A 21,023-nucleotide genomic window follows, 5' to 3' on the forward strand; every position below is an offset into this window, starting at 1 on the left:
CCAGGTTTTGGATAGAGAAACACTCTGGCCATGCCAGGGGCAAACTCCAGGCGAGACGGGGCCAAAGACAGAGCCTGCAGATCCCCAATCCTCTTCAGGGAGGAAATCGATAATAGACAGAATAGGCCACATCGGCTAATGGCTCGAAGCACACAACTGCCAGATCCCAGACAGGTACTTTGGGTCGTGCCCCGGGCCTCAGCCTCCGGGTGCCGCGGAGGAAACGTGTCACCAGTGGGTGCCTACCCAGCGACTGCCTCGCAGGCATGACCGCGATGGCGGACACGTAAACCTTCAGGGTCGAAGGGGTTAACCCTGCGGCAAACTCTTCCTGTAAAAACTGCAGAACCGAGCCGATTGGGCAGTTAACAGGTTCCAGGCCATGGTGCTCGCACCAAGATGTGAACAGTTGCCATCGTGCGGCGTACGACCTCCTCGTGGAGGGAGCTCTGGAGTGGAGAAGGGTCTCTACCACCTCGGTAGAGAGACCAGCCGCTACGAACTGTGCCCCTTCAGGGGCCACAGCCACAGCCTTCACAACTCTGGGTGGGGTGAACCAGGGTTCCGCCCGCCTGTGAGAGGAGATCCCTCCTAGGAGGAATTTCTCACGAAGGGCCCTCGAGTAGGGACACCAGATCAACCGTGCCTGCATCCTGGTCGCGTCCCACACCACGCCCAAAAAGGTGGTTCTCTGTGCTGGAGAAAGCACGCTTTTGCTGGCGTTTAACCGAAACCCAAGCACCTTCATGCAGGCGAGGAAGACATCTCGATGCCGAATCGCTTAGCACTCCGAATGAGCCAGGATCAACCAATCGTCGATGTAATTTAAAATACGGATGCCCTGGAGCCGCATCGGGGTCAGTGCTGCGTCGACGCATTTCGTGAAGGTGCGGGGCGAGAGTGCTAGGCTGAATGAGAGGACCCGATATTGGTAAGCTACACCCCCGAAAGAACCTCCTGTGTGCAGGAAGGATGGAGATGTGAAAGTATGCGTCCTTCAGATCTATTGTGACGAACCAGTCCCCGGACCTAATCTGAGTCACGACCCCCCTGAGGGTGAGCATCCTGAACCTGAGCCTCCTGAGAGAGCGGTTCAAGGAGCGAAGATCTAGAATGGGATGCAACCCACCATCCTTCTGTGGAACGACGAAGTATGGGCTGTAGAAGCCTGACTCTCGAACCGAGGGGGGAATCACCTCGATGGCCCCTTTCCCCAGGAGTGTGCGCACTTCTTGTTCCAGGACCAGAGCTTGCTCGGGTCCCACCAGGGATTCTTGTCTGGGAGGTCAGACAAGGTGAGCCACAGATGCCTCTCTGTGACCGACCAACGGCCCCCGCTGTGTGTTTCGTGGCCCAAAGGGTTAAGTCGGCAGCGCGACACAACTCCTTAATATCAGCGGCCCCCGGAGCTAAGTCCCTCATCCAAATCACGTAGCAGGTATGCCTGTAACACACCCATGGTGTGGAGACAACCCGCAGCCTGCCCTGCTGCCGCGTAAGCCTTCCCTACTAAAGCCGATATAGCACGTAGTGGCTTAGTAGGGAACACCAGAGCCTTCAGTGATGATGCTACGCTAGGAGAGAGATGGCTAGCATCTCTTCTACACGCAGCATCACCACGGCATCACCCCATAGCCGCACGCCTTAGCCCCAACTACGTTCACGTAGAGCGAGGAGTGATGAGAAGAAGTACGCGCTGAGTACGGGGTTTCCCAGGATCTGGACAAGTGACACAGGATGCAGAAAACGCTCATCCAGCTTAATGGGTGCGCGCTGTTTCTGCTGCTCCACCGGCCAAGCTAGATCCAGCTTAGCTATGGCTCGCATCACGACCTCGAGGAGTTCCTCTTACAGTACAGGCTGTGAGGAATCCACGGGCTCACTAGCATCCATCAGCTCTCCTTCCTCGGAGGAAGAGACATGTAATGCCGCGCTGCTCGCACCGGGAGAAGAAGCAGCCATCGGGCCTGCTTCTCCGAGAGAGCAGGAGCTTGATTGAGCAGACAAGGCTGGAGAGGACTTATCACGTCCCAAACGCCTATTGGTCAGATTACGCACGTGGTTCAGAGCGCGGTCACGCAGGGGCGTTCCCATAGTGTTTCGATGCAGCTCGAGTTCCCGAAGGGGAACTAGATTTGCCAATAAAATCCTGTAAATTTCCCAAAAACCAAGATGATATTGTAATAGTTTTACATAAAAATGCTATAAAGAATTTTTACTACATTACACCGTAATATATTATTTACCAATATATTCCTGTAAATACAAGAGAATGAAAACTGAATGAAATGTAATTTACAGAATAATGCAACCAAAGTCAAAGCTGCTTCAAGAACAACATTTATTAAAACTGACATCAAAGTACTTTTAAACAATCAAACAAATGCTGTTGTTTCAGCAAATCTTCCACTCAATCCTGAATATTATATCTAAAACAATGGCATCTATAAAACATCTAAACAAGGTTTGTGTTACATTTAAGATCTTGTTAAATCTGTGTTGGAACATCACATAACTTGTACGTCTAGAAACACAAGTGTTCATTCACAGAACTGGCCTATTCAAAACATGTGAAATGACAAACTTCAATTTGGCAAGTCAATGCTGTGTCTGTTTGGTCAAATCTGACACTTCTCTGATACCTCTGATACCCTCTAAAAAGTTGACATTTCAATTATTTTAATGAATAATTGAAATATCAACTTTTTTATAAATGTTGCTTTTATTTGATAAAATAACTTAAAAATATATCTTTAAAGTTAATTAATGCGAGAGTAGACACACATATGAGGAATGCCTACAATGAAGATAGTTTAAAGTGACTTGTTTACTTGTTAATGTTGCACCAGGAACAGATTTAAAATGCTTAACTTAAAATAATTACTTGTATTTAAGGGAAAAGGTCACCCTGAACAACATGTATATTAATCTGTTTAATGCTAGCTTAAATGAAAAAAAAAAAAAAAAAAAAAAAAAAAATATATATATATATATATATATATATATATATATATATATATATATATATATATATATATATATATATATATATATATATATATACAAACAATAACTTTACAATAGGGTTCAATACATCAACAGAAGCTTTACTTAATTGACGTAAGCAGGCAGCCTAGCGTTCGGTAAGGCAGCCGAAGCGCTGCATTATGGAATCTGTAGTTTGTGTTATCAGCGCTTCATATGGCCAGGCCATTAATAACAATAATAATAGATCTATATAAAATTATCTCGCGGGTCAGATATAATTGTACGTCGGGCCGGATTTGAGATCCGGGTTTGACATCCCTGATCTATGTGAAGACACTGATCATGTTAATGATTTCTCACAATAATGATCAACAATGATTTAACAAGGTAGGAAACAGCTATTTTTAGAAAAGGCCCGTGGGCGATTCATGTGGTCCTTACGGGCGACCTGGTGCCGGCGGGCAACCACCCTGCAATAGAGCATTACCTTTAAACTACAAAAGCAAGGAGCTTCATACCTGTTTGAAACTCCATAAACCTGATGACAACCAGGAAAGACATACACAGAAAAGTCATTCCTGTACTGTAACTGCTGCAGTTTGTATCACAAGCTAAATGTCACACTTTAAAACTTTCATTATCATTACATTTATTTGTGCATTGAACAGTATTCTGCAAGCCCGCTGCACTAAACGAGTAATATATTCCCTGCTACCACTGACGTTTAAATCTTACCAGAACTCGTACTTTCTCCAGAGTTATGGAAACCAGTCAAACAAGTTGGAGGAACTAATAATTCTTTCTTTCTCTCTCTCTCTCTCTCTCTCTCTCTCTCTCTCTCTCTCTCTCTTTCACACACACACACACACACACACACACACACACACACACACACACACACACACACACACACACACACACACACACACACACACACACACTTGGCATTTTCTAACATGTCACTGAACATTTGAAGTAATTTTTTTATATATAATCAGGTAGGCATATGTATATGTATATATAAATGTTACTATATAATATATATATATATATATATATATATATATATATATATATATATATATATATATATATATATATATATATATATATATATATATATATATATATATGTGGTTGAAATTGTACCTTGCTTTCAGTCGATGCAAAAACATGGCTGTTAACATGGACCCTAATCATCCCAGTAACTACTTGTTCAGTGCGCTGCCATCAGGGAAGCACTTCCACTCTCTGATGGGTAAATCTGAGATGCTTAGGAGGAACAAATTCTTCATCAAACTTTTTGATGTGAGCATGTGTAACAGAGTGAAGAGGTGTGGTGCATGATGTGATTTAGTGTGTGGAGTAGGGACTGCGCACTACAGAGTTAAGAAAGCATTGTGGAGGGTAAGTTAAACATTTTTCGCTGTCTGAGAATGACCATTTATGAGTGTCCAAAACACACAAAGATTTGCTTCATTGTGGCTGTATCTTTCAATGAATATGTTGGAACTCTGTTTAGTCCTGTTTGGCGTTGAGTGAGTTGTTCAATATTGAGTTATAATGTGTTTATACTACGAGACCTGATTGTAATCAATTTGTGCCTTGTCTTATGAAACTCTATTTACACATGCTGTCTCCATTGTACAGCTAAACAGATATGGTAGAGAGGCTGCCAGGCAAGACCCATCTAAACTATCATATAGCCTCTTATGCTCGATTCTCCCTTATAATCATACTTATGCTCATTCTGCTTTTGCATATGGAAATAGAAGGACAGAGAGAGAGAGAGAGAGATAGAAAGGGAAAATTTCATTTTTATGTTCCCTACAGAGTTAAAATGAGAAGGCACTGTCGTATAATTATTTTAAACTTATGTTATTTTTCAGGTGTGTTAAAATATCTCACAAGACATATATGCTGATTATAAAGTCACCATCTCCAATATACAACTCTTTCCTGCATCCCTGAAAGCAAGACCTGGCCATCCATTCAATTCCATTATGCACGTGCTTCCTCAGCGTGCACCTTGGCTTTCAATGCGAAATACTTCCATGTTTGTATAGTCACGTGTGTTTGTTTTGGCCATGTGTCTCTTGTGTATGTGTTTGGTATGCTGACACCCCTGTCTCATTATTGTTCATGTTCACACGTCTCTTGTTCACAGCTGTTTCTCCTTTGCGGTTTTAACAGAAAATACAGTATGTAATCACTGAAAAACTAAAATGAATAAAAAAAAGTATAAGTAACTAATAAATATAGTATATATAATTAAAGTCTTAATTGCTTTAAGGATATTGACTTCAGCTTGCAGAAAAGTGCAATATGAATAAAAAAAGCCCTGTCTTTGTAAGTGACTCAGTGTGAAAATAATAAAATAAAATGTATAATTTTATTTTAAAATATCAGTACATTTCAACATTTACAAATTATTTCATATTAAAATTGATCCCCAAAAGAGAAAATTTCCTGTTTTTTATTTTTCTTTCTGGATTCCTTTCTTTTATTTTTTTCTGACATATTTCTAAATGGGTTTTTTCCTTTTTCCTTCCAAAACCTTTCAGAGCTTTGTGAACGTGATTTTTTTCAGTTACTGATTTTTTCTTTAAGCTTGTTTCTTCTTAGCACAAGAGTGTTGTAAGAATATAAAGGACTTCAGGTAAATGAGGCATTTCATTTATTCATATAACACGCTTTATCTTAGTGAGGGTCATGCAGAATCCAGAGACATTCAATTACTTACTTCCCTTATGACCATTTTCATGCTAAAAAAAAAAAACAAGTCCATATGGTCAGAAAACATTTGATAAAACCATAAATACATACATGAAAAACATCCATCTTGGACAAGACACACCTTTGCTTACATGCACTAGTAATATTTTTGATTGAGTTACAAAGCGATGCAATGTGATTTTTGTGGAAAGAAAATGTTCTTAATGCTCAATAAGAATGAATTCGATTTGGGTGAAAGAGCTTTTATGTTGTCCTTTCCAAGATGCAAGTGTCACTGAGTTTCTCAGTTAAATTTAACTGATTAAAAAAATCAGTTAAATTGCATACAAAGTCAATAATATAGTAACTGAACTAATATTTGTCCTTATATAAATTTGAGAAATCTTGTAATGGCTTTAATCTGCTAAAATAGAATATAAAGCATATTATAACACTAGAATGTAAAGTGGATATTTATTCAGTAACATCAGTGATGATTATTGGCTCTTTATTCTCATCTCCTTCATTGAACCTAGGACTGAAGTGTGGATAAAGTTTCTCACTGAAATTCTGTTCAGTAAAAGAGTAAATATGATATCTGAAGTCCACATTATAAAAACAGACCAGACCCTCCTCATAATCCACAAACACCCCCACCTTTTCCAACTTCCCTCTCAGTGTGAGGCGGACAGGGGGATCAGCATTAGCCCTATATCCAATTACATTCCTTAGTGTTATGGTCCAGAATCCACTTTCTGGATTCCGATCACGCCAATTTTTTCTATCAATGTTTTCTTTCACAACTCCCAATGTCCATTCAGTTTTATTTCCTACTTGCACCTCATAATAAAATCTTCCTGAGCTGTAACTTTGCTAGCCCAGAACAGAGGGATAATCAAATCTGAGGAGTGAATCAGGAATATTCTGTTGTCTGTCTCCAAGTGTCACTTGTTTTCCATCGTGAGACAGGATGAGTTTAGCATGAGCTGTATCAGGATCCAAAATCACATCCACTGAGAAAAAGACATTTTGTTTTAATTTTAAAACAAAACCAATTACTTATTCAGAGATGCAGTGTATGTATATGTGTTTGATTGTGGTGTATGTGTATACTTAATTGTATAAAATGTGTGTGTGCTGCATCTTTTATGTAAAAAAAAACACTTATTCCACACAATTTTCCACACACACATTCATCCCACACGCATGCACACACTAATAAATACAATCGAGACTCTGGCTGAACTACTATAAAGATAAAAAGGTCCAATTGTACTTACCTGCAAACTTCTTTTTCAGCTTCATGAACTCTTAAAAAAAATAACAATAAAACAAAAATGATAAGTTAATTGTCAGGAATCCCCCTGCCAGAGGCTTCGGGCCAGTGGAAAAATATGAACGCAGGCCGCGTTTGGCCCGGGGGCCGGACATTGGGCATGTCTGACCTATGCTGTTTGTCCATTATTGTATGTCTGTGTGTCTGTGCAGGTTCATGGTGGTGTGCTTCTTCGCGTACCACGGACTACCGACGCTTCTCCGTCGCTGCCTCCGCACCGCGCTTCCTCCATCACGCACCGTGGATATAATTTACGGACTGCCTTTTGCTGGATTATCCCGTGTTTTGTGTTGGCTCTGCTTTGGGTTTAATAAACATGCTTACTTCTATTCCGGCTTCCGCCTCCATATCCGCCGCGTAACAGAATAACGGACACCTGTAAAGAAATATACAGACAAAAGAAAAAAAAAGGGAAAAAAAGAAAAAAAGGAAAGAAAAAGGGAAAAGAGGACATGATCGGATTAACGCCGTGGTCCCAGCGCGAACCGCACCTTGGAGGTCAGGTTCTCTCGGCTGCGATCAAGCAGCAGCCAAGCCTCGCCTCCGGGAAAACCCGAAAGCTCGTGGACGTTTCTCGGTCATGCTCGGCAGCGCCACACCCCCTCGATGACATCACGGGGCTCCCGGCTCACTTCTCCGGCAACAGGGCTGAGTGGAGTGAGTTTTTACGGAGTGTAAAAGGTTATATGGAGTCGAATCCGTCCAGCTTCCCGACGGAGAGAGCAAGGATCGCGTTTCACATTTCTCTACTGACGGGGGAAACCCTCTCTCTCGCCAGGGAGTTGTGGGACGCAACTGGAGGTGAGTTTGGCTCGTGTGCCCGGTTCCTCCAGCTTCTCACCAGGGAACTCGGGATGATCACGGCTGATCTCCATCTCCCCTCCCCCGCCTCCGAGAGCGCTGTTCCGCACCAGAGTCTCCTGGAGATCTCCGCCCTGCTTCAGGCCCTCCAGGAAAGCTCCGCTCCGCTTCAGGTTCTCCAAGGGATCTCCTCCGTGCTCCAGGCCATCCTGGATGGCACCGTTCCGCTCCAGGACTTCCAGCAGCTCTCCACCCTGCTCCAGAACCTCCGGGATGGTTCTGTTTTGCTCCAGATTCCTGAGGAGAGCTCAGCTTCGCTCCAGGACCTCCCAGAGAGCTCGGCTCCGTCCCAGGACCTCCCGGAGAGCTCGGCTCCGCTCCAGGTCTCTACAGAGAGCTCCGCTCCGCTCCAGGTCTCCACAGAGAGCTCTTCTCTGTCCCAGAGCGACCCCGTGAGCTCCTCTCTGCTCCAGAGCGACACCATGAGCTCCTCTCTGTCCCAGAGCGACCCCGTGAGCTCCTTTCTGTCCCAGAGCGACCCTGTGAGCTCCTCTCTGCTCAAGAGAGTCCCCAAGAGCTCGGTTCCGCTCCAGAGAGTCCCCGAGAGCTCAGTTCCGCTCCAGAGAGTCCCCGAAAGCTCGGTTCCACTCCAGAGAGTCCCCGAGAGCTCGGTTCCACTCCAGAGAGTCCCTGAGAGCTCGGTTCCGCTCCAGAGAGTCCCCGAAAGCTCCTCTCTGCCCCAGTGTCCCGAGGAGAGCTCCTCTCTGCCCCAGTGTCCCGACGGGTGTTCCTCTCCGCTCCATTGTCCCGAGGAGAGCTCCGCTCTGCTCCAGGACCTCCGTGGGGGCTTGGCTCCATCCCAGGACCTCCGTGAGTGCTCCGCTCAAGAGAGACCATGAGAGCACCGTGATCTGGGGATCCAGGAGAGCTCCCCTCCGCTCCAAGGTCTCTAGCTGAGCTTCCCTCCGCTCCAAGGTTTTCAGGCGGGCTCCGCTCCGCTCCAAGGTCTTCAGGCGAGCTCCTCTCCACTCCTAGGCCTCCAGGCGAGGCCCTCTTCGCTCCAGGGCTTCCAGGAGAGCTCAGCGCAGCTCCAGGGCTTCCAGGAGAGCTCAGCGCAGCTCCAGGGCTTCCAGGAGAGCTCAGCTGCGCTCCAGAGCTCCCAGGAGAGCTCAGGTCAGCTCAAGCTCAAGCATCCCTGATAGCTCTTCTCCACCTAAGGTGTCCCCAGAGCACTTAACTCAGCTCCGAGACTGCGAAAGGGACGTCGAACCCTGGCTTCCACCGAAGGCGTCGGCTTGCCCCACAGTCTCCCTGAAGGTGATGGCTCGCCCCACAGTCCCGCGGAAGGCGACGTCACGCCTCCGAGTCCCTCTCCGGGCGACGCCCCGGCGACATCTCGCTTCAGAGCCCCTCTCACGGTGACGTCCCGCCTACAAGTTCCCTGGGAATTCACGTGTCGCCCCTGAGCTCCCCGGAGGGTGATGTCGCACCGATGAACCCCGCCGAGGGCATCACTCACCCACTGTTCGCAGTTAGGGCCGTCGCTCCATCTCCGGCCTCCATCCAGGGGGTCTCCCAGCCGGTAAGCCCCGCTAAGAGTTCTACCCCGCCTCTGGCAGTCACCAGGGTTGTCTTTCCGCTCCAGGTCCCCGTGGGTGTTGAGGCTCCTTTCCAGACCTTCCTGGGTAACGTCGCTCCGTTCCAGGGCGCCAGGGTGGTCGTCACTCCGGTCCTCACCGAGGTCGTCGTGCCTGTCCAGGTGATTAGGCTCCTTTCCAGACCTTCCTTCCCACCGGGCTTGCTATGGGTTGGGGCGTCCAGAGCTGCCCCTTTGGGGGGGGGGTCAGGAATCCCCTTGCCATTCCCCCTTCGGTGGCTGTCATACCTCGGTGCGTCAGGGAAAGCCCCGCTCCTATGTCGGACTACCAACACTTCTCCATCGCTGCCTCCGCGCTGCGCTTCCTCCATCATGCACAGTGGATATTATTTACGGACTGCCTTTTGCCGGATTATCCCCTTCTCTGCGGGTGTTTTGTGTTCGCTCTGCTTTGGGTTTAATAAACACGCTTACTTCTATTCCGGCTTCCGCCTCCATATCCACCGCGTAACATTAATAAACAATTTTAACAACAACAAGTTTACGGGTTTGTGAGTGTGGGATGGATGTGTATGTGTAATTAGTGTAATTTTTGTATTTGTAATTTTTTTTTTACTCAGTATGACACTGGTCACTGTAATGTTACCCAGTTTCTGAGTGTTACCGATCCTCTTATAGCCTAGGCCTGTTTGTGGAGAGCAATAATTCTAATTCACGAATCATCAATGTTCTTTGCCATGAGGCCATGTTGAATATCCAGTGGTCAGGATGAGAGTATTGGAATCAAAGCAACAACTCTTAACTGCTCTAATACAAGATACACAAATTTGTATGGTCCTGTCAAGCAGACAAAAACATGAACTTGATGAATAGGACATGTGACTTTACATTTACACTGGTTACACAACATACAGCTGTTATCACTTAGGGTGGACTCACTTATGACAGCTATTTAGACAATAATGGTATGTTGAGTCATTTCCCGTGGACAGTAAAGTACTGACAGTACTGCTATAGAAGCACATTGACTACTTAAAAATATATCTAAGTTTAATTTATATTGTATTGTCTACTACTAAAATAGTTGCTGAAATGTGAGGGGTGAATTCCCTTCTATATATATATATATATATATATATATATATATATATATATATATATATATATATATATATATATATATATATATATATATATATATATTTTTTATACTTTAGATTACATTTTTTTTCTTTTATTTTCTATTTATTTTTACCTGTTACAGCTGTAAAAAGCATTTTACTACATGTTGTACTCTGTATGAATGTGTATGTTTGTATGTGACAAATAAAATGTTCTTTTATTTTAGTGCTAGCAATAAGAAGGAAACTGATCTGCAGCTTACATGCTATGCTAAATGTATGTCTCAGTCATAAGTACTTAGAAGGAGAGTTTAATTGAGTAATAAAATGAACAAGATCAAGTGTAATTACCATGTTTCTCCTTCTGCCTCTGCTGATCTGAAAACAGAAAATATAAAAGGTTGAAATTATATACTAATTAACAAGTAACACTGCTGGTGAAATCTGAAACTCTGGAACCATGCATCATCATCAAATGTAACTAATAAATGATTCTGTGGACTAACCAAAATTTGATTTAAATCTGGCAAATTTCTACATGTGATATTTTCTAGGTATCCCAAATTGAGGAAAAAACAAAGCATTACTGAGTTAATTCTTAAACTTGAATCCCTTATGACCTTTGACTGTTCTACTAATTTGTCTTTTTATTTTATTGTTTTATGAATGTCATATTCACTGAATTCTGCTTTCTAAATCTTTCTGCCTCCATACTGTGTATTTTGTATGGACATCGGTGCAACCGGCATTAGAATCTCCTCAAACTGATAACATTTAAAACTAAACAAAACATAATTTATGATGATCTGCGGTAGAAACTACACAATCTCATCTTGTTTCGAGGACCAGGCCTCAAGACCTTGATGTTGCCTAAAGCCGACGGCTGGAGGAGGGAACATCGAAAGCGATGCATGAGGAAGCAGGAGTGAGGGAAGTATTCGGGGATCAGTGCTAGGCTAAATGCTAACCCTAGCTGGACTGCTCTACTATCCATCCTGCTATGAAATGTCTGCTCCCTGGACAATAAACTGGACTGCATCAGACTCCAGCGACCACATGGCGTGAGTATAGAGTCTGCTGTGTCTTTGTTTTCACTGAGATGTTGCTAAGTGACAGAGTTCTGGACACTTCCACCCACTTAGACTACTCAGACCACATTTCTGTTATGCATACAGACCACACATCTGGCATTCAAGACTGGTTCTGAAGCCATATATCTGCTCCTCATGATGCAGAATACACTGACTGGGACATATTTTGGGAGACTGCAACTAATGGCAGAATCACAGACTTTTAGAAGTACACATCAGTGACCAGCCACATTAGCAAGTGCATTGATGTCACTGCACTCAAGAAAATAATCTTACACACCAACCAGTAACTGTGGATAACTGGAAAGATGAGTGCCATGTTGAAGACTCTGCCTTCAGGGCAGGCAACATAGAGGCCCTAAGAACAGTGAGGGCCTAACTGTCCTGGGCCATCAGAGAGGCAAAGCGTGCAGATGCCCAGAGTATTCACAAACACTTCAAGGACAGCGGTGACACACGGCACATGTGGCAGACCATCCAAGCATCACAAACTACAGGACATATAGCTGATGTGAGGAAAACTGTAAGCAAAGTGAAACACACACTGGTTCCGTGCTGGAAGAAAGAGAGACAGGCAAACGTTCACCAAACAGAGCTCTCTTTATTCACTTTCATTTTCATCCTGGTGCTTTCCTTTAGAGTACTCATGCCGAGGCTCACACACACTCGCACCCTTCCATCTTGATGTTCGCCGGCAGTCACTCGCAGATCGGCATGCACTTCTTCGGCATTCTTAGCGTCCACCCACGTTCACTTGCCGGCCGGCACATCTTTTACCGGCAACCCTTTCGCTCGTCTCTCTTTTGGTGGCTCTCTCCCAGGGGTTGGTGTCTCTCTCCTATTTATTGGCGTTGCTGTACTGAAACAGCGCGCACTGTCTCGTCAGATGCAGGTGTTTCAGTCCGGCTCCGCCCTCCACTCGCCCACCGCTGGTACACGAGGTTAACATGTGCACAGTGCTCAGAAGATGTGCTGCCGAACTAGAGGATGTTTTTACCAACATTGCTCTGAGCAGTGATGTTGTTCCAAAATACTTCAGGGTCACTACTATTGTCCCTGTGCTGATGAAATCACCTGTGTCTTGCGTCAACGACCACCGTTCCGTCCACTCGTTTTCTTATGAAGTTCTTCAAGAGGCTCGTCATGGAGCACATCAAGAACCTGCTGCCCCATTACTGGACTTACTGCAGTTTGCATACAGTCCAAAGAAAGCCCAGCAGCATCTCTACTTTCTGAGAAAGCTGAGGAAGGCACAGCTCCCACCACACATACTCACAACGTTTTACAAAGGCGCCAGAGAGAGTATCCTGAGCAGCCGCATCACTGCCTTGTTTGGGATTGGGATTGAGATTGTTTTGGAATTGCACAATAGTCATTTATTTCTCTCCTTATGTTATATATCTGCAAACTACACAAAGTGGAACTTGATGATACAGGTTGTTTATGAGTCATTCACAAATAATTGTAAGTATTCTGACTGATGTATTTGTATCTCTTCTTTCTTACAGAAGCATCCTTCTACTTTGCGTTGTGATAATATCCAGATAAATGATTTTAGCTTTCTTTAATTTGGTAACATTTATTAGATTGAACATTAGAACCAAGCTTTACAATACAAAAAGGTGAAAACACAAATTAATAGCATCTGCTTAAAAGGCAATACTATATCATATATCAGTTTTTCAGATATTTGAAAAATAAAATATATGTCAAGGTGTAAATATCACTTTCCATTGCCAATCTCTGCTCCTCTGAAAATAGAATATATTAAATGTTAATATTAAACAAAGGAAATTGATGTAAATGACTCTGAGAGAATCAGACTTCATCATAGAGATGTGGTTCATCTGTGGTGTCATTTAGGTTTATATTTGAAAAGATTTTATTGGAAAGGCCTTTTCTTGGCAGTGCCTGGGTGGTGTGGTGCAGCTTCCATTTCGTGAATATTCATACCACTGTTCTCTATCTGTGTTTCTAGACACATGCAAGACACATGAAAGTCCGCATGGAGTTTGCTAAAAAACAGAGAAATAAGATTTTCTGGTCTAATGAGACCAAAATAGAACTTTTTGGCCTTAATTCTAAGCGGTATGTGTGGAGAAAACCAGGCACTGCTCATCACCTGTCCAATACAGTCCCAACAGTGAAGCATAGTGGTGGCAGCATCATGCTGTGGGGGTGTATTTCAGCTGCAGGCACACAACGACTGGTTGCAATCGAGGGAAAGATAAATGCGGCCAAGTACAGGGATATCCTGCACGAAAACCTTCTCCAGAGTGCTCTGGACCTCAGACTGGGCCGAAGGTTCACCTTCCAACAAGACAATGACCCTAAGCACACAGCTAAAATAATGAAGGAGTGGCTTCACAACAACTCCGGGACTGTTCTTGAATGGCCCAGCCAGAGCCCTGACTTAAAATTAATTGGCTGCAATATAACAAAGAGTGAAAAATTTAAGGGGGTCTGAATACTTTCCGTACCCACTGTATGTTCTGGTTGTGGTAAGGACTCTTGCTGCTGCATTTTGGCAGAGGTGGAAAGTAACGAAGTAAAAATACTTTGTTACTGTACTTAAGTAGATTTTTTTTGGTATCAGTACTTTACTCCACTATTTATTTTTCAGAAAACTTTTTACTTTTACTCATTACATTTTTACACAAATATCTGTATTTTTACTTCTTAGATTTTCAAAACTAGCTGGTTACTTTAGTTTTAATATATTGATTTGTTAAAATGTCAATTTTTTTTTTTACTGCGTGCGGATTTCAGCACATAAACCGATATCCTATCATTGTGCGTCTTTTTCAATCCACTGGTGTATAAAGTCCTGTCTCTCACTCACCACAGATTAGACTAGTAGAGTAGAGTAGACTCGTTTATGAAGCTAAGAATCAGCAAGGCAGAAAGCAACAAGAAGTAAAGCTAACGTGAATGAGACAGAGGGAGTTAGTGATGTAAACATGACTGAGAACAGAGACATTCCTGATCACCTGTTCATCATCATCATCATCATCATTATCATTATCTTTTCTCTGCTTGTGTTCTGTATGTGGATGTTCAGCCTGGACACATTCATTGGGTAACAACATTTTTAATTAGTTTTGTATATATATATATATATATATATATATATATATATATATATATATATATATATATATATATATATATATATAAAACAAAATTTTTAATTATTCATTTTCTCCCGCTCATCCGTAATTCGGGTCGCGGGGGCAGCAGTCTAAACAGGCTTTTCTCTGCTTGTGTTCTGTATGTGGATGTTCAGCCTGGACACATTCATTGGGTAACAACATTTTTAATTAGTTTTGTATATATATATATATATATATATATATATATATATATATATATATAAACAACATTTTTAATTATTCATTTTCTCCCGCTCATCCGTAATTCGGGTCGCGGGGGCAGCAGTCTAAACAGGCCCCCGCCTTTGACTGGTGCCCAATCCTCACAGCACCGTCCCTTACGGTCCCTCCTGCAGGTGGTGAGCCCACGGGAAGGCGGCCCCACGTCACGGACCTTGATATTTCCCTCGTAAGGGACCCCCGGAGCATAGAGGGTTAAGGGCCTTGCTCAAGGGCCCAAGAGTGGCAGCCTGGCGATACCGGGGCTTGAACCCCAGACCTTCCGAGCAGCAACCCAGCGCCTTAACTGCTGGAGCCACCACTCCCCCATTTTTAATTAGTTTTGTATTTTTATATATATATATATATATATATATATAAATGCATATATATATATATATATATATATATAATGCATATATATATATATATATATAAATGCATATATATATATATATATATATATATATATATATATATATATATATATATATATATATATATATATATATATATATAAATGCATATATATATATAGGCTGTCAAAATTTTTATTATTTTAAACGCCACTAAATTTTATTAATGTGATAACAATTCAGCGCGCATTTCTGTTTTTACCATTTTTATAAAAAAATATAAATACATAAATAAATAACTTCATATAAAAGAGGCGAAATTAAAACCTCCAGCAAAACATACACTTATTCCCGATGTCCTTTCTTTACTTAGATATAAATAAATAAATAAACTCTACCGAAAAATATTTTATTTTGTAAACTTTTGTTTTATTTATGCTCCAAGTCTCAAATCAAACAACAAATCCACGATGATTCACACAATTAACCCTCTGGGTGGTGTTTTGTGGGTTTTTCCCTCATTATGGAGAAACGAACGGAAATTACTGTCTTTACTGATCGTACAGATAAAAACAATACATCATTCAAATCTGTAAAATGTCGTAGCATGTAGTTCAGATCAAATATTGCAGGAACCTTGAAATGTGAGTGGCATTCAGAGACAATCACTTATGAAAAATACGGTGTTTAATGAATGAGACAAACACAACATAAAACTAACTACACAAACATACAAAAGAAATGAAGAAAAAAAAAAAATATACAAAATAAAACAAAAGTTAAAATTATGAAAAAGGAGGAAGAGAAGGGAAAAGAAGAAAGGAGAGAAAGAAAGGAAAGGAATGGCAAGCTTAAACTTCAAAATTAATCACATCCTGAATGAGAACTCATCAAAATAATTCTAATTCACCTTAAAATTAAGGGGCTCAAACCTAAACACGTATCTAATTTGGTTGGTGTAGTGTCTTAAATGTATAGTATCTTAAATGTGTAATATCAAAAGGCCTAAACTCATATTATTCTACAATGGTGACTTTGCTAGAAAGGCCAAAGTTAATTACTGAACCGCCTGGACAGATGGTTCTCTGTAAAACAGAAGCGTAGGAGGTAGACTTAATGTTGTCTTAAGACTGGTGAGAGATACGCGCTCTCACCAGTGTTGAGATAATGTTCTTAAAACAAATATGGAATGTGGTCCAGGATGTATATCTTCTTGGGAGGCAACCTCCCCGTTCACCAGATACTTCAAGGTACAGGAAAAGGGATGCCTTTATGGTTTATGATCTGGGAATGTAAGCCCTGGTACAGCTGGAACACATCAGTCTGGACAAAGACAGGTTTCTCTTTACATTCGACATTATTGCATAGTAAGCTCATATGCATCTCATTTACATTAAGAGGTGGACCCGGGAAACGGGCAAGCATTTAATGTGTGTGTAAGCATGGATCTGGAGTCAGACTTTGAATCAGAGCGTGCTGACTCCAGGCTTGACCGGAAGGCCTGTAAAGATGCTGTATTTCTGTGCTGAATAAAAATCATTATTTACACGAAATACGGTGTCTAACGAGAGTCCTTCCAGCCGACAACTACACCTCATCAAGACGACGAAATACACAACATTTCCTGGCGTCATGAATCCTGGGCGGTTTGCGGCCTTCTCAGCTTCGTGGATCTGCTCCGACGACTGCTTCCTGATCTGTCCGACCGGCTGAAACGGTGAGCGTTTGGGGTTCCGTTTATCTGCTGTTGGGTCGCACCGTTAAAGGCCTGTGTGTGGGTTATTGGGTTGTTGAGTGTTGTGATTGTCGGTTCGGGTGGCTTTCCGTTCTAAATTTTTTGCGCTGCTGGGCAGCGCAAAAGGGGGGATTTGACTGTAATAATGTTTTAAGGAAAATTAAACGTTGAATTACAATAGAAAAGAAGTGAAGTAAAAAGTTTAACAGATAAAAGGAACAGGAATAAAGAGAGAAGTGAAGAAAATAAGAGTTGAAGCTGAAGTAAAAAAGCATAAAGGTGATTGCTTTTGAGAAACAGTTGAATATGGTAAAAAGTTAAGGAAAAAAAGGAAAACAGGAATATAAAGGTTGAAATAAAAAGGGAAAAGTAAGAATAAGGTTTAAAGAGGAAGCCGCAAGATTTGGACAAAAACCCTCAGGGAGGTGACATTTAAGTCAGGCCACAAAACCTGGACATTCACTAGGTGGATTTCAGGTCAGTTCTGGGAACTGGATGATGCAGAATTAAAATTCAATTAAAGTTCCCTCTCTGACTAATTAGCTGACGAGCTAGGTGATGATGCAACTGTCATTTGAATTTCTGCATATCAAAGAGGTAGCATAAATTTAATAAAGGAAGTAAATAAAGAGAAAATAGAATAAAGGTGCGGCAAAATAGCATGCTATAAGTTTGTATGACTGAGTCGACTATAGTGTATGTGGAATTTGTGTGTGTGTGTTGAGGAAAACGTGTGTGCGCTTTGAGAAAAAAATAAAATAAATAAATAAAGGGGAACTAAGTGTGTGTCTGTGTTTGCGCGTGTGCGCTCAGCTGCGAGTGAAGTCCCTCTTCCTCCGCTGTGGGCAAAACCCCCCTCTTCCTCTGCTTTTTGTCTCTCTGCGTGTGAGGGTCTGCGCTCCGCTGCGGGCGGGCGGGATCCCCTCCCTCTCTCTCTCTCTCTCTCTCTCTCTCTCTCTGGAGAATTTGTGTGTGCGTGACTGATTGCAATATGTGCTGAGATGTGTAATAAAAAAAAAAACAAAAAAACAATATATATATATATATATATATATATATATATATATATATATATATATATATATATATATATATATATATATATATATATGAATAAATACATAGGAGAGTTAAGGTGGAAAACAAGGGTTAGTTTCTAGTAACTATAAGAATAATATTTGTCTTTTATTAAGAATAAAACAATGAGCCTCATTACATGAGAGTTCTAAATCTGATAAAACTTATGAGCTTCCTTCGGAAGACCTTTTTCTGTTAAATAACAAAAGAAAAAATAAAAACAATGAGCCTTTTTGGGAAAAATATTTTATGGCCAAATAACTTTATGAGCCTCTAAAGAGGACCTAAATACGAAGTCAAAGCCCCTTAATACTGAATGAATAAAGATATCCCTACAGTGAGACAAACACTCCCCTGCCCTGAATGAATAATATAATTCCCAAAAAAGGACATTTTCTAAGAAATTAATGAGTGTGTGTGTGTGTGCGTGTATGAGCAACTATTATAATAAAGTGATTATTGTATATGTATATGTATTGTTTGTGAGTAATACTGATTGATGAAAAGTTGGGGTGATTATTAAAGTAAAATAAATTAAAGTTTAAGCAATAATGATGTTTAGAGGTTAAAAGGAGATAAGCAATCTGTAGAGTATAAAATCCTGGCTGTTAATGGAGGTTGTGTGTGTGTGTGTGTGGAGCATGTGGTACTAAGGCCCTGTCTGTTTTCTCTGTGTGATTTGTGGTGCGTGGAACTGCTGTCCAGAACGACACATGAATAGAGGCCCACGACCGGAGCAACATGATCAACGCATGGCTCCTGTTTGATTGAGGCTAGTGCTGTTTTATCCACAAAATTTTAAGTATTTGGATGTGTATGTGAACATATGTGTGCGTATTCAAAAATATAAAATTTTACTGTGCCGTTTGATCTCTCAGCTTGAGAAGTATCGCAGTGAATTACATTTTGTGTGTGACCTTTGTGTTATGCAGTTTAAAGGAGACTTGGCAACGGACTGACCAGTCGTGGTATTTTACTAGTTAATTATTTGATTTGTACAAGGCCAAGGGTTGTTGTCGTAAGCTTTACAATTTATCTGTGGGTTTTTTGTTGAAGTTAAATTTAAGTAATCTTTAATTTGGTAGTTGGTATCAATTTATGCGTACAAAAATACAGAAAGTTGTAATAATGTCGAAAATGAATACTCCTGTAGATGTGGTACAGAAGTATAATCCTTTAATTAAGGGCATCGTAAAGATGATGGAGAAATGGCATAAGCGATGGCCTTATATTGAACGACCATGTCCCCGAGAAGGGACCTTTAACCCCGGAGTAATCCAGACAATGTATGTGCTTATATCAACGTATAAAGCGGAGCAGAAAACCGGTAAGAGAGGGAAAAAGCGTAATGATAAAAGACAGATAGAGCTGGGTATTCTCAAGTTATTTGAAAATGAGGGACAGAAGCGGTCAAAGGCTGTTAATGATGAGAAAAATAAGGGTGTGGAGACCATAGCAAAAGTGTGAAAGAGACAGAAAAGTTGATAGCAGAGATTTATGCACCTTTCTCTCATGTGGATTTAGTAAAGGATCCCCCACCATATGAGAAACAGGTAAAGTTTGAGGACATTTATCCTCAGCTCCCAGTAATTAACCAGGAAGGTGGTTACAGTATCAGAGACGATAATGATCGGATAATAGAAACAGGGCAGGCAGATATGACTATAGAAATGTATCCAAGTACCAAAAGTAAGGGAAAAGCAACACGTTTGGGAAACAAAGGGAATCTGAGGGTTGGAAGGACAAAGGTTATGGATGATGATGATCAGAGTGAAGGCGGAGCATTAGGTGGATATCATCCTGCTGTCAGGCGTATATTATCCAAGGCAGAAAAACAAGGAGATAGAATGAGGGATAGGGAGTTGGTACGGAACGATAGCTCTACAGACAGTGAGGAAGGAGATAGTGATGAGGATCTGGAGAATAAGAGTGGTTTGAGAGAATTTTATTCAAAGAAATTTAGCCCGGAAATAGAGGAGCGCCGAGATAGCGCCTCAACAGAGATTGAAGGAAGCATGAGTCGACGGCTTTCGCATCTGTTTACCCCTAGGGAGTTGGAGAGGTCATATTCAAAACGGAAAGGGTCACAGGAAAGAGAGTCTCGGAAAACAGAGAAGCATTATTCTTTACGCTCCAAAGTAAAGGATTGTGATGCACTGTGTCCAGTACTAATAAGAGGACAAAATCTGGAGTATAAGCCTTGGCAGAATACAGATATGTCTGACATACTTGAAAAGTTGCCTACTCTACAGAGTGGAGCATACCCTTGGATTTCAAAGCTGGAAGAGATTATGGTGGGAACACAAATGGCACAAATAAAAGAGATTATTAGCCAGTCTTCTTGGGGTTCAAGGCATGGAGGAAGTCCTACAGAGGGCAGGACTTAATCGTTATGTGGGAACCGCTGTTAATGATTCAGAATTGTTTTCTGCAAATAGAGGTCGAGTGTGGAGAGCTTTGAAAGATATATTTCCAACGAATGTACATCCCGATAACATTTTTATTGAGCCGCTAGGTCAGGAAGAGAATCCGAGGGCCTATGTGTCAAGAGCTCATCAGGTGTGGAGAAGCATCACAGGAAATGATCCAGATTTGAACCAGATAGAGCAGTCTATTTTAAGAGCTAAAATAGAGAAGGGACTGCCCCAACCAGTAAGGAGTAAGTTAGCCGAAGTGGTCGGTCTTAGGAATGCTATAAAGGGGACATATATAGATAACATAGCTCATCAGGTGGAATTATATCGTAAAAAAGAATTTGATCAGAAACAGCAGGATCTAGAGACCCTTAGGAAGCTTAATCAGATACAGCTGGTGGATAGTAAAAAGAAAGAGAAA

The 21,023-nt window shown here is 41.8% G+C and overlaps 1 protein-coding gene across 1 annotated transcript in view; it reads right to left on the reverse strand.

Moving 5' to 3' along the window:
• Nucleotides 1-5,648: 5,648 nt before the first annotated feature.
• The window catches only part of LOC310726180 (butyrophilin subfamily 1 member A1-like), a 155,832-nt gene continuing 140,457 nt past the window's right edge, over nucleotides 5,649-21,023 (reverse strand). The window contains exon 10 of the mRNA XM_083541523.1: nucleotides 5,649-6,235. Within this exon, the coding sequence (XP_083397649.1) occupies nucleotides 6,178-6,235 (58 nt within the window). The 3' untranslated portion in view covers nucleotides 5,649-6,177. The remainder of the gene's footprint in view (nucleotides 6,236-21,023) is intronic.

The sequence above is a fragment of the Silurus aristotelis genome, assembly GCF_946808225.1.
Source record: "Silurus aristotelis genome assembly, chromosome: 5".
NCBI lineage: Eukaryota > Metazoa > Chordata > Actinopteri > Siluriformes > Siluridae > Silurus > Silurus aristotelis.